The sequence below is a fragment of the Pelodiscus sinensis genome, chromosome 31, assembly GCF_049634645.1.
Source record: "Pelodiscus sinensis isolate JC-2024 chromosome 31, ASM4963464v1, whole genome shotgun sequence".
NCBI lineage: Eukaryota > Metazoa > Chordata > Testudines > Trionychidae > Pelodiscus > Pelodiscus sinensis.
The window spans coordinates 12489068-12503883 of NC_134741.1; the positions used below are offsets into that span (position 1 = coordinate 12489068).

Sequence of the window (14816 nt, forward strand, 5' to 3'; positions counted from 1 at the left end):
TGAACCTCAGTACTCCCATCCCTTCCCTTGTGAGCACAAGAAGACTGAGGTGTCTGAGTAGTAAAGGGCCACATCATTGAGGGTTGGAGGTTTGGGGAGGAGTTTTTTCCCTTCTCACTTGTGTGTTCTCCAAATGATTTTTCTATGGGTTAGTGGCTCCCAACCAAAAAAGGGTTCTCCACCCCTGCAATAAAGAAAGAAAACATTGAATGTGTGTGTGTGTTGGACAAATATTTTATTTAAAATGAATTTTGATAAACATGAGAAAGTTAAAATGCTTAATGTGTGAAATAATTTAAATACAACTCCCCAGCTGCATCCCTAGCAAAATGGCTCAGCTATAATTATATAATGAACTCATGAGTTTCCATTAGCAACAGGTAGTCTCTGGAAATATCTGTACAGAGCAGGGCCTCAAGAAATGGGTGGGGTCTTCAGGAAGGAGCTGGGAGTGAGCTGGAGTGCAAAAGCAGACTAGGAGTAGGGTGTCTGTCCAAGTGGCAGGAGCAAAGGAAGGGACAGTGTGTGGTCATGAGAGAAGGTGCAAGAACAAGAGAGGGTGTCAGAGCAAGCTGGGAGTGTTGGGGGGGAGACAAATGAGGGGATTGCAGTCAAGAGGCTGTGGGGATAACACTATCTGGCTTTGCGCCCCTTTGCAGCAATATCTCCAGTCACACTGCAGCAGCCACGCAGTCCAGGACCAGCCTCGAAAGTTGGAACTGTGTCTGGTGCAGTCACAAGGCCTGGGGCAAGCCCTAGAGGTGCCTCTGCCATGGCCACAAGGCCCAGAGGCACAAGATTGTATGGCTGTGGCCATGAGCCAGACTTGGAGGCCAGAGGTGCAGTGGCGCCTCAATCCTCTGGGGATAGCCACAAGTCATGTGGTGGAGCCTCAGCCCCAGTGCTGTCTCTTCTCCAGTGGCTGCACAGTGGAAAAAGGGGTGGGGCTGAGCACCTTCCCTCACAGTATATGTCCATTAGAGGGCAGGGCCTAGCACTGCCTCCCAGCAGGATCAACACACTTCATGGGCTGGATTCTGCCCCTTGAGAAGCTTTGGCTCACCTCTATTATAGGGTTTCTCCGCTGTGTGTGTTCTATGTTTAAAACGGTGTGACCACTGATTTGAAGCTTTTCCCACAGTTAGGGCAGTTCAGGGTTTCTCTCCTGTGTGTGTTCTCCTATGTGCAATAAGGATTGCACTCACAGCTTTTCCCACAGGGAGAGCAGCTAAAGCAGGGGTAGCCACATGTGGCTCTTCTCCCCCAAAAGTGTGGCTCATGAAGCCACTTCTGTGCCCCCGTAAACAGCCCGTGGCTCAGCAGGGCACTGATCCAAAATGGCATACAAGTCAGCCAAGCCTAGGCTTGTTTCTTAAAGGGGCAGCTTCTTTTTTTTTGCTCAACAAGTCTGGCACAGCTCTTCGCATTTTCTCTGCAGCTGTTTGGTTTGTTAAATGGGTTGGCCATCCCTAAGCTCACAGGTTTCTCCCTTGTGTGTGTTCTCCTATGTCTAACAAGGTGTGACTTCTGATTGAAGCATTTCCCACAGTCAGAACAGCTAAAGGGTTTCTCTTGTGTGTGGGTTATCCTATGTCTAACAAGGTGTGACCTCTGACTGAAGCATTTCCCACAGTCAGAGCAGGTGAAGGGTTTCTCCCCTGTGTGGGTTCTCCGATGTGCAACAAGTATTGAACTCTCACTGAAGCTTTTCCCACAGTCAGAACAGCTAAAGGGTTTTTCTTGTGTGTGGATTCTCCTATGTCTAACAAGATATGACCTCTGACTGAAGCATTTCCCGCAGTCAGAACAGCTGAAGGGTTTTTCTCCTGTGTGGGTCCTCCTGTGGGTAAGAAGATTTGACCTTCGACTAAACTTTTTCCCACAGTCAGAGCAGCTCAAAGGTTTCTCTCCTGTGTGGGTTCTCCTATGTCTAATAAGGTGTGCGCTCTGCTTAAAACATTTCCCACATTTAGAGCAGCTGAAGGGTTTCTCTCGTGTGTGGGCTCTCCTATGTCTAACAACGTGTGACCGCTGACTGAAGCATTTCCCACAGTCAGAGCAGGTGAAGGGTTTCTCCCCTGTGTGGATTCTCCTATGTACCACAAGCGTTGAACTCTCACTGAAGCTTTTCCCACAGTCAGAACAGCTAAAGGGTTTCTCTCCTGTGTGAGATCTCCTATGGATAACAAAATATGACCTGTGACTGAAGCATTTTCCACAGTCAGAGCAGCTAAAGGGTTTCTCTCCTGTGTGGGTCCTCCTGTGGGTAAGAAGATTTGACCTTCGACTAAATCTTTTCCCGCAGTCAGAGCACCTGAAGGGTTTATCCCCTGTGTGATTTCTTTTATGGATACCAAGGTGTGACCTGTCCTTGAAGTTTTTTGTGCAGTCAGCGCAGGTGAAGGTTTTTTCTTCTTTGTGGTTTTTCCAATGTGTGTTAAGGTGTGAGTTGGAACTGAAACTTTTTCTACAGTGAGAGCAGCTAAAATGTTTCTCTCCTGTGTGGGCTCTCCTATGGATAACAAGGTATGACCTCCGACTGAAGCTTTTCTCACAGTCAGAGCACTTGAAAGGTTTTTTTAATGCATCAGTCTTCCCATGATTAACAAGGTTTGAACTCTGAATAATGCTTTCCCCACAGCCTGGGCACCTGAAGAATTTCTCCCTTGTGTGGTCTCTCTTATGTCCAGGAAGATTTGAGTGCAGACTGAAGCTTTTCCCACAGGTAGAGCATTTGAAGGGTTTCTCTCCTGGGTGGACTCGTCCATGTTTAATAAAAGTTGCAGAGTCATTACTAGCACAGGGCAACTGTTGACGGGGGATTTTCTGTTGAATCATTTCTCTGTTTGTTTTCAACCTTCTGCTTCTGCGAATGGATTTACCCAGTCTCTCTCCTGGACAGTTTCTCTGCTGCTTTTGTGGGCTACACTGACTCTCACAGGTCTCTCCTTCCTCCAGACTCTGAGAAATATGCCCTTCAGATCTTCCCAACAAAATCCCACATGGAGCCATTCGCTCTGGTCTTTCCTGCTGAAGACTGTTCTCATGGTTCTCACTCAGACTGCCTTCACCTGCTAGGACAGAGAATTCAGAGAAATTATTCCCTTTTCTGAGCTGAAAGGAAACCCTAGAAGAGAAATAGAGAAGGGGGAACACACCCAAGAAAGAGCTGGAAAGATTGAATAATCATGAGCTGAGTTCATCCTCCTTCTCCATAAGCGTTCTCCCACCCAGCACCCTGACTCGAGTTAAAGATAGGCTGAAGGACCTGTCAGACTTGATGGAAATGCACAAATGAAATCTGCTATGAGGACACAGAAATTAGTTTCTCTATCAGTTTAGCTGATTGCTGATTGCTCACCTGCGTGGTTGTCACTGATGATCTCCCCTTCCCCACAGCACTGGAGACTTGTGATACACAGCTCTTGCCCTTGCTCCACGCAAGAGATCACATGAGCTTTGGAGTCTGGAAATCCTGTTTGGGGAGCAATTAAACAAGAGTTGACCTTGTTCATTAAGGTCTGTGCCATTACTGCTTCTATAGCCAGGATCTGAGTTGCCCACTGAGAGGCTCCTTCCCCACCTTGCAGAGACTAGGCTCTGGCTGGTACAAGATTCCAGGACACACTCACCTGCAGTAAAGATGCATCCCCCCCCACCTCAGTAATGGTCCAGCTGATTCCCCAGGGGAGCTAAGCACTCTGATGCACTCTCTAGGGTACAACTAAGTCTCCCTCATGGCCTGTTCCATCCCCCTGCCCCAGGGCAAGAACACACTGCTCAGAAGGGGAGATCTAGGGAGGGCTGGCAGGGCTCAGACTGCAGCTGCCACACGGTAGGTTACTAAAGCTGAGAGGGAAAGGACCCAGGAGAGCTCTAGAGCACCAAGGGCTCTGTCCATAAAGCTCCTGGCTGGAGGGCTCAGCTCATCCTGCTCTTTGGTTTAGGTGCTCTACTTGACCCAGGAGGCAGGGGAAGTTGCTTGAGCACAAAATGGACCCTTGACTGGCTGCTTCAGGCACTGCCTATACTTGAGACCTCCGATCCCAACTGCCTGTGAGAGCCCTGCCAGCTGCCCACAACAGCTGTCACTCCTGCGGCCAGGGTACTTCTGGGCTGTTCCAACGGCCAGCCAGGGTGATGGGCTGTATGGCTTCTCTGCTGTTTGTGGGTATTGCTGCAGCTCAGCTCCCCCTCTACAGCCTTCATTCTACTCTGGCAGCAGCAACCTTTGTGTGGTTTCCCAGCTTCCTCTTGTGGCCAATCGGGCCTGCCATTTGGTCCCCTTCTGGGCTGCACAGAATCTACCAGAGGCAGGAAAGGACTTCCTTATAGGGACTCAGCACAATAGTACAAGGGGACCCTGCAGGTGCTAAAATCAACCGCACCCAGCCCCACAACTTTGGTATCTGCTATTCCTACCTGGGTCCTTCCAGTGACACCTCTGGCCAAGGCAAAAACATGGGAAAGATGGTGGGAAGCACAAGGAGACCCTGGCTGTGGGAAGAGCAGCACCATTGTTATGTCCCTGAACCTCCTTCCCCTGGGAGGGAGCATGGAGCGAAGTGTCTCACACAAGAAGCAGAATTATTGGGGCATATACTCCTGACATTAGGGGTAGGGGCAATGAGGGACCCTGTACCAAATTCAACCCAGCTGCTTCAGAGCCCACCCAACTTCTGTTACCCGAAGGGACAGGAATCCTTACCCAGCCAGCTCACAGTCTCATAATTCTTATGCATCACATCCCAGTAGAGGGCCCTCTGGTCCAGGTCCAGCAGAGCCCATTCCTCCTGAGAGAAACACACAGCCACCTCCTCAAAGGTCACTGACTCCACTACAGCCATTTCCTGTGCCTCACTCTGTAGGCCAGAGGCTAAGCTGGAGACAGACATGGGTGTTCTGCAGCCTGGCAGGGAGAGAAGGCAAATGGAGACATTTGAGGCAAGGCTTTATTCCTTTCCACACTCCCATTCTGCCCAGACTCTGCCCCTGATGACACACATGCTAGACTCTGCCATTGTGGGCAATTGCTGAGTCTAGCTAATCCATAAACACCACACACGAGTTAGATCCCAAACCCACAGTCTCTCCCATTCATGTCTCTCAACATCTGGCTTGAGCTTCAATGGGAAACAATGGGATTCAGTTCTGAACACCCAGTGCTTTCAAGAAACAAACCACTAATTATGCTACATGAGCATGGATTTAGGTGTCCACATTTAGGTTCCTGCAGCTCAAGTGTCTCATTTTCCTCCATTTATTTGTAGCATAGGCTCAAGCAGACCAGGAACATTTTCTCTGAATATTTAATATGTAAGCACCGAATGTTCAAATGAAATGTTGCCTGTCTGTAATTGATCAAAGTTTACCAATATCTACATTTAAAAAAAAAAAACAGAGAAAGAATTCCCCTCTCGCTGCTGGGTGGGTGACTGGTGTCTGCAGAAGGAGGGGCACCCATGGGATCAGGAGACATTTGGGGTGCCCTATTTAGTAACTGAAATATTGTCAGGGGCACAAGAGCTGGTGCCCCCTATTGCTACCACAAGTCACCTCTGACCTCTCCCCTCCTGCCCCATGAGGTGGGGGAGCTGCCATTGTATCTCCCCCATTTCTTTCTGTACAACCTGTGTCTCTCCATTCCCCAGCCAGGCTGCTCTTGCTCCCACAGTCACCCTCCTGCTTCTTCTCCCCACATCTTCCCTGTGACCCACTCCTTAGTTTCATTCCATTGCCCCCCTGCACCCATCCACCCCATGTCTCCCCTGAATCCCCCATATCCCTTCAGTGCCTCCTTAATTTCTCTCCTGCCCCCATCGCACACATCCCTGTTTCCCTCTTTAGCCCCTTCCCAATTGCCCCTACATTTAAAAGACAGAGGCATAGTGGGGAACCAGGTATGAGCCAGGAATCAGCTGTCCTGGCTAAGACAAGGTCCCAGACACTGCACCTCTTTTTAAACAGAGTGACAGCCCCTCCCTTTAAAGAGCAGAGTTGCAGCATCTGGGACTAGGCATGAGCTGGGACAGCTGATTCCTGGCTGACATCCATTTTCCGCTGTGCCTCTGTCTCCCCCCCGACACTCAGGCTGGCTCACCCCATCTCTGGCATTGTTCCCCCATTGCAAGGTGGGAGGGAAATGACTGATTGAGTAGTGATTTGACTATCCAATAAGCATATGCTGGTCAAGTTAACAATGACTTGTCTAGTCCCGTACATCTCTACTCTGCACCCTTGCAAAAAAAAAAATTAAAAACAGGATTTGGAAACAGAGAGCAGTGGGACTGTCAGAATGAAGAGCACCATTGGAATATATTGTAACATTAGATGTAGCACACAGAGAAACTAAGACACCAAAATATGTCATTAGAAGTTCAAATGCCAAATATTTGTATATACAATTAAGTAATAGCAGCAAAATGTGGGTACTTCAGTGGTTGCAAGATGGGGAATTACTTAAAGAAATACAGATGTTGGTATTAAGTTTGCAAGTTCAAAATGATTTTCTAAAGTATCTCGGTGCTTTCACAAATAACCTGGCTTCTGGTGAACATTCAAGAAGCAAAATCTATCCAACTGGCTGGTGATGTGAAAAAGCACCAGGCTGAGGGTGACTGTATTTCCCTATTTTGGATACTGGACACCTGGTAAAACAACTCTTATTCAGTTGAGCTCAGTGGCAATTCATCAGAACTAAGCAGCACAAAGGTTCCCTGTTAAGCATAATGACTGTATAGCTGTAGCCTTCTTATCTTTAAGACTCAAGGTTTCAAAAAGGCAAAGGAGACATCCTCTCCATCCCTCTCACATGCTTGGGTGTCTGGAAGAGCTGACTAGGGATGTTAAAGATCAGTTAATTGACTAATCGAGTAACCTCAAGAATTCTTATTGCGGCAGGGCTGGCAGCCAGTGTGCTCCAGGTTCACTCCTGAGGATACCCCTGCAACTCCATGCTCTGAGTGTCAGGCAGGACCTGGTCTGTGTGGGGGACCAGTTTAGAAACCAGCTCCCCTCGCAGATCAGCTGCCTGTAGCCTTGTGCTGCTACCTCTGATAAAGAGGCAGTAGCACGGGGTGGCAGTAGCCTCTTTCTAGAGACAAGGTCTGAGCTCCTGGACCCGGTCCAAGTTAGAACTGAGCTGGGCTGCCTGCCCACTCACCTCCTAATACACTTTATATGCAGAGCTGCAGACCCGCAGACCCATTTCAAGCTGGGACAGAGCTGGTTTGCTGGCCAGCCTGCTAAAACAATTTATTGGCAAGTGGGTGGCGGAGAATGCATGTAGTCTATAGAATTAACCTATGAGCTTTTGCTTATCAGTTAATTGACTACACTATTACATGGCTAGAGCTGACCCTGGGGTTCTCCTCTGAGCTCAGTCTGGCAAGGAGAGAGGACACACACCCCTCTCCTGGTACCTAGAATCACATCTTCCTTGGGCAGCATATGGGCAGGGCCACACCCTGCAGGGGAATATGGAGGAGCAGGGGGGCTACAGGTCATGAACAGATAGGGCCAGCAAAAGGGGAAGGATGCAAAGGCTGATGGGCAGGCAACAGAGGGAAATATTCATGAGCTCCTGCCTTACAACTGTTCCCACGGACACGTAATTTCTGTGGGTAGCACAGTCAGTTCCGAATGGGAGCAAGAGGGGAGCTGCTCCTGCAGCCAGGCAGGGAAGTGCCAGGCTGTGCCAGTGACCTGCCAGGGGGGAGATGAGCTGTGCTGCTTCTCTGCTGCTTGTGGATGTTGCTGCAGCTCAGCTCCCTCTCTGCAGCCTCAGTTCTCCTCTGCCAGCAGCAGCAGCCCTTCTATGGTTTCTGTCTGCCTCTTGTGGCCTGTTGGGCCTGCCATTTGGTGCCCCTCTGGGCTGCACACAATCTACCAGAAGCAGGAAAGGACTCTGAGTCTGCGCCTTCCTTCTAGGGACTCAGCACCACAGCACAAGGGGACCCTGCAGGCGTTAACAGCAGCCACACCCAGCCCCACAACTCTGGTACCTGCTATTCCTACCTGGGCCCTTTCACTCATACTTCCAGCCAAGATACAACAGGGGAAAGATAGTGGGAAGAACATGGAGACCTTGACTGTGGGAAGAACGGCACCACTGCTTTCCCTGGGAGGGGGCATGAAAGGGAGTGTCTCTTACACAGGAGCCAGGATTATTGGAGCAGATACTCCTGACATTGGGGGTGGGGACAATAAGGGAATCTGTGCCAAATTCAACCCAGCTGCTTCAGAGCCCACCCAACTTCTGTTACCCAAATGGACAGGAATCCTTACCCAGCCAGTCCACAGCCTCATAATTCTCCTGCATCACATCCCTGTAGAGGGCTCTCTGGCCTGGATCCAGCAGAGCCCATTCCTCCTCAGAGAAACACACAGCCACCTCCTCAAAGCTCACCGGCTCCACCACGACTATCTCCTGTTCCTGGATCTGCAGCGCAGGTGCTGAGCTGGAGACAGACATAGGTGTTCTTCAGCCTGGCAGGTGGAGAAGAGTAATTGGAGAAATTTCAGAAATGGCTTGCTTCCTTTCCACACCCTAGACTCTGTCCCTGATGACACACACTAGATTCTGCCATTTTGGGTAAATGTTGAGTCTAAATATTCCATTAACAGCACTCTCAAGTTAGACTCCAAATCCAAATTTATTTATCTCAATACCTGTCTTGAGTCTCAAGATTACTGCACCTGTAACAATGGGGTTTAGTTCTGAACACACAATGCTTTCAAGAAGCAAACCACTAATTATGCTGCATGAACATGGATGTAGATGTCCAAATTTTGGTTCCTGAAGCTAAAGTGCCTCATTTTCCTGAATTTATTTGTAGCACAGTCTTAAGCAGACCAGGAACATTTTCTCTGCATATTTAATATGAAAATATCGAACATGAAAATGAAATGATGCCTGTCCGTAATGGATTGAAATTTACCAATATCTACATTTTAAAAAAAATTCAGAGAAAGAATGCCCCTCTCGCTGCTGGGTGGGTGACTGGTGCCTGCAGAGGGAGGGGCACCCATAGGATCAGAGGACATTTGGGGCTCCCTATTTACTAACTGAAATATTTTCAGGGGCACAGGAGCTGGTGCCCCCTATTGCTATCACAAGTCTCCTCTGACCTCTCCCCTCCTGCCCTATGAAGTGGAGGAGCTGCCATTGTATCTCCCCCATCTCTTTCTGTACAACCTATGTCTCTTCATTCCCCAGCCAGGCTGCTCTTGCTCCCACAGTCATCCCCCTGCCTCTCCTCCCTTTCCCTCCCTATGACCCCTCCACAAAGCTTCGTTTCCATTGCACCCATGCACATATCCACCCCATAAGTCACCCCTGAATCCTCCTTGTCCCTCAGCGCTTCCTTCACCCCTCTCCTGCCCACACCTCACACACCCTGTTCCCCTCTTCAGCCTCTTCCCGATAGCCGGGGGGGGGGGGGCATTCTCCCCTGCCCTGCACTGGCTCTTACTACATTTAAAAGACAGAGGCATAGTGGGGAACCAGGTGTGAGCCGCAAATCAGCTGTCCTGGCTAATGCCAGGTCCCAGACACTGTGCTTCTTTTTAAATGGAGTGAGAGCCCCTCTCTTTCAACAGCAGAGTTGCAGCATCTGGGACCAGGCATGAGCAAGAACAGCTGATTCCTGGCTCATGCCCATTGTCCACTCTGCCTCTGCCTCCCCGCTGCCACTCAAGCTGGCTCCACCCAGCTCCAGCATTGTTCCCCCATTGCGAGGCGGGAGGGAAGTGACTAGCTGAGTAGTGACTTGACTACCCAATAAGCATATGCTGGTCACGTAGGTGACGACTCGACTAGTCCCTTACATCTCTACACTGAACCCTTGCAAAAAAATTTGATTTGAAAATACCTGGATTTGGAAACAGAGCAGTGGGTAAATTTACTGTGCAAGTAAATTTACAGTAAAGCATTGAAAAACAGGGCTTCTTCCACAAGAGTTATTCCCCGCCCCATTAGGAATAAACCCTCTTGTGCAAGCACTTTCACAAGGAGGCAGTGTGGACAGGGAAAAGGGGTTTCTTGCGCAAGAAAGCCCTATGACTGAAATGCCCATTAGAGCTTTCTTGTGCAAGAGTGTATCCACACTGCCATGGGTGCTCTTGCGAAAATACCCATCTCTTGCACAAGAGCACATGGCAGTGTGGACATACCCTCGCACAAGAATTTTGCACAAGAATCCTTGCGCAAAACAGTTCTTGCTCAAGAAGCCTGCAGTGTAGACATAGCCTCAGAGTGAAGAGCAGCATTGGAATATATTGTAACACTAGATGTAGCACACAGAGAAACTGAGACACCAAAATGTCTCATTAGAAGTACAGATATTAATTTGTATATTCAATAAAGTAATAGAAACATGAGGTGGGTATTTCAGTGGTTGCAGGATGGGGAATTACTTACAGAAATACAGATTTTTGTAATAAGTTTGTAAGTACAAAATGATTTTCTAAAGTATCTCAGTGCTTTCACATTTAATAACCTGGCCTCTGATGAACATTCAGGAAGCAAAATCTACCCAAGTGGCCGGTGATATGAAAAAGCACCAGGCTGAGGGTGACTGTATTTCCCTATTTTGGATACTGGACACTTGGTAAAATGATGCTTATTCAACTGAGCTCAGAAGCAGTCCATCAGAACTGAGCAGCACAAAGGTTCAAATTAACATCAAATCCCTGTTAAGCATAATGACTGTGTAGCTGAAGCCTCCTTATCTTTAAAGCTTTAGGGTTCAAAAGGGCAAGGGAACACTCCCTACATCTTTCTCACATGTCTGGGTGTCTGACAGAGCTGACTAGGGATGTTAAGTATTGGTGAATTGAATAAACTGAATTTTATTGGTTCAGTAATCTTAAGAATTCTTACTGGTTAATCAACTACCCTATAGTCCCTAGGGGCAGGGGCAGGGCCAGCAGCCAGTGTGCTCCAGCCTGTCTCTTGAGGAGCCTCCAGCCATGCTGTGCTGCTGTCTCTATATCAGAGGCAGCAGTGCAGGGTGCCAGTTTAAGAAGCATTCCCCTCACAGACAAGCTGCCTGTCACCCTGTGCTGTTACCTCTGATAAAGTGGCAGTAGCTCGAGGTGGCAACATGCACTATCTACAGGAGGTCTGAGCTCCTGGACTCGGTATGAACCAGAACTGAGCTGGGCTGCCTGCCCACCCGGCTCTTAGTACACTTTCAATGTAGAGCCAGAGCAGGGGGAGATCCCAAACCCATTCAATCCAGGACTGAGCCACACGGCTGGTCAGTCTGCTAAAAAATGTACTGGCAAGTATGTGTGTGGGGGAGGGGGGAAATGCATTTAGTCTACAGAATTAACCTATAAGCTTTTGCTTATCAGTTAATTGACTATTTCATCCCTAGAGCTGACCCTGGCACTCTCCTCGGAGCCCCATCTGGCAAGGAGGGAGAACACACTCCCCTCTCCTGGGACCTGGAATCACATCTCCCTGGGGCAGCACATGGGCAGGGCTGCACTGCACCCTGCAGGGGGATATGGAGGAGCAGGGAGCTACAGGGCAGGAAGGGGCAGGTCAGAGTGGGGACAGCAGGAAGGAGAGGATGCACAAGGCCAATGGGCAGGCAGCAGAGGGAAGACGACACTGGCTGCAGGCTGGCACCTGCTCCCATAGACCAGTAGTTGCTGCTGACAGCGTGGTCAGTGCCAGACAGGAATGGGGTGTGGGGAATAAGGGGCACTTTGCTGGCTGATGCGGATACACAGCAAAGGCTATGCAGATGGATGAGCTGGGGGAGCAGCAACTGCCTCCCTCCATTCCCTGTTGGCAGGTGGGCGGTTGGGGAGCAGGGACCTAGCAGCAGCAGGACCCACCAGCACTGATAGGGAGGGAGACCGAAGATATGGGATAATTCACCCATTTTTAATAACAAGCCAGGACCCTGCAGCCAGGCTTAAATCCAGCCCTGTCCCTTTAGCCCATGATGTCTATTCATTAACTAGAGGGCTGGGCAGGAAGCAAAACAACAGCTCTCCCAGGCAGCCATCAGCCACTCAATCTCACCCCCTTAGGCAATGCCCACCCATCAGGAAAGGAAGAGGCACCTTCTCCAGACACTGGCCACCAACACAGCCCTGGGAAGTGGGTGCTGCCACCCCCCCCCCTCATCCTGGAAGAGGGTTTTCTCCCTGACCCCTCTCACATATTTTTACAAACACTGGAAATGTCCATAGGACACATAGGACGGTATTTTTTCCTGGCAGGGTCCAGATCCTCTTTAACCCTGCTGCTTGCCCAAGTTTTGCTCTTTAACTCCTCTCTGGGCCCTGCAGCCAGTTGTGGGATCTCCCCACCCAAACGGGCGGTTTGGCTCCTGCACAGACTTTACCCCCTGAAATTTCATGCATCAGCTTCCCGCCACAAACACAGGTTACGCGGCCCCTGCGGAGAAAGACCCGCGACCCGCCCTGCATCCCCAGCGCACTAGAGCCCGGGAAACAAGTCACCGCCACTCCCCCGCCCGCCGCACGTTTATCCTGGGAGCAGCTCTCCACACGTGGCCTCTACTCTCCCTCCCCCCACGCGGCCCGTGATTTGGGTCCCCGGGGAAAACCTCCCCCGCCGATTTATCGCCTCCGCCCATCAGGCACCGCCTCGGCTCGGCTCCTCCGACCCCGCTACCCCGCGCTTCTCAGAACGAGCCGCGCACCAAGTAACGGCTCCAACAGCTTCCTCGGAATGCGCACCTCAGGGCGCCCGGCGCACGCGCAGTGACCGCGGGGGAGGAGCGTCTCTCTCCCTCGGCTTGCGCGCGGCCAAGTCGCAGTGGACGGGGCGGGCCTGAGCAGGGACACAATGAAAACCCGGCGGGGGGGTCAGACCTACGCAGGCGGTCTGTGACTCGGGTCTCGGATCACCGCCAGGGGTTTAGCTTAGACCCGGAGTTGCCTGGCTACGCCCCCGCCCGGCCGGGCCCCAAGCAAACCGACACACGGACGCGAAGCGGTTCTGTGTCGGGCCGGGACTTGCAGCAACAGGGGGCCCGTGCGGGGAGTGGGCGGAACAGGCGCATGTTCCCCGCCGCCAAGCCCCGTTCCCCAGCCGCGCACAGACCGGGCGGAGTGACACTGAGCGTCCCGGGCCCTGCAGGAGCCTCCCCGCAGCACCAGCACCCGGGCCGGGCGTGGTCAGGAGACAGCGACTCCCCACGCCGGGTGCTGCTGGGGGCGGGGCTGGAGGCTTAGTGTCTCCGCCCGCCTCCCGGTGCGGGCCTGACGCTCACACGCTGCTGCCTCCGCAGCCGGACCGAGCACGGGGTAGCAGCACTGGAGCCGCGTGTGCGGGGCCAGCTGCATCCAGCGTTCCAGCCCCTGCCCCTATCCTGGCTCCCCTGGGTTTCCGGGCAGGCCGCCCCTTGGCAGCTCTGGCTTACAGTCTCCCCTCTTCACCAGTTCCCTCCTCCCCCTTGCCAGGCCACATTCCCCCCAACTCTGGCTCGCAGCTTCCTAACAGGCTGCCCCCCCCCCCCAACAAAATGACAATTTTAAAAAAGTTTTTTGAACAGTCTTTCTAAAAGCACACCAAAAGTCTGAAAATAAAGGCTGTGTCTAGACTGGCAAGTTTTTCCACTAAAGCAGCTGCTTTTGCGGAAAAACTTGCCAGCTGTCTACACTGGCCACTTGAATTTCCGCAAGAACACTGACTTCCTACTGTGTGAAATCAGTGCTTCTTGCGGAAATACTATGCTGCTCTCGTTGGGGCAAAATCCTTTTGCCCAAAGCTTTTGCGCAAAAAGGCCAGTGTAGACATCTCAGATTTGTTTTGCACAAAAAAGCCCCGATGGTGAAAATGGCAATCAGGGTTTTTTTGTGGAAAAGCGCGTCTATATTGGCACGGACGCTTTTCTGCAACAAGTGCTTTTGCGGAAAAGCGTCCATGCCAATCTAGATGCTCTTTTCAGCAAATGCTTTTAACGGAAAACTTTTCCATTAAAAGCATTTGCGGAAAATCATGCCAGTCTAGACGTAGCCAAAGTGTTTAACTAGCAATGTAGGAGAAAGATTGGATGACTACCATTTAGCAGCTGACTTGAATCGTACTTAATCATCCAATTTTTCTCCTACATTGCTAGCTGAAGTTTATTTTCAGCCTTTTGGTGTGCTTTTAGAAAGACTGGCAACACTAAAATAAAAAAAAAATTTAAAGACAATCTAGGCAAACTGATTCATTATGCATTGGCAACATTTCATTTGCATATTTATTTCAATACAAATATGCAAATAAAATATTGCCCATCTGCCAAAAATTTGTGAACGGGTTTGCCGACCTGGGGTATTGAAAAGGTTGAAACCACTTATCTACTGGATACAGCTCAGTGAGAATCAATAACTGAAAGCTGAAGCCAGACAGTTTCAGGCTACACAGGAGGCACAAATGTTTGTTAGAAATGATGATGAGCCACAGAAACCAATGGCCACAGGAAGTCGTGGATTTTCCATCTCTTGATGTCTTCAACTCCATGCTGGGTGACTTTCTATTAAACATGCTGTGGGGAAACAGAGTTTTGTGCCTGGGTATCTGGGCTAAGTGTAATATCTTGTGTCACAGAGGGTGTCAGACTTGATGGCTAATGTTCCTCTTGGTGGCTACAGTTTATTTCAACTTTCAAAGAACCTTTGACGAGGTCACTTATTAAAGGCTGTTAAGCAATGTAAGCTGTCATTATTGTGGGAAAATTAAACCTCTGACATTGCTGTAGCTATTTTGTATGTCCAGCCATTGGTAGCCAAAAACGAAATATTACAGAGCTAGGATTTTGAGAGTCAAGGCCAAGTAACAG

General features: G+C 50.2%; 1 protein-coding gene across 3 annotated transcripts; it reads right to left on the minus strand.

Moving 5' to 3' along the window:
- Nucleotides 1-218: 218 nt before the first annotated feature.
- Nucleotides 219-13342, minus strand: LOC142818238 (uncharacterized). Of its 3 annotated transcripts, none has more exons than XM_075912941.1 (5): nt 12687-13342; nt 8287-8487; nt 4709-4909; nt 3362-3475; nt 219-3071 (listed from the first exon to the last, which is right to left on the minus strand). In XM_075912941.1, the coding sequence occupies exons 2-5, from the start codon at nt 8471-8473 to the stop codon at nt 1360-1362; spliced, it is 2214 nt and encodes a 737-aa protein (XP_075769056.1). In that variant the 5' UTR covers nt 8474-8487; nt 12687-13342; the 3' UTR covers nt 219-1359. The 3 variants fall into 3 exon arrangements, with proteins under 3 accessions (XP_075769056.1, XP_075769055.1, XP_075769054.1); XM_075912940.1 differs by having other exon boundaries at nt 219-3074; nt 13091-13341; XM_075912939.1 differs by having other exon boundaries at nt 219-3074; nt 12687-13341.
- Nucleotides 13343-14816: the final 1474 nt, after the last annotated feature.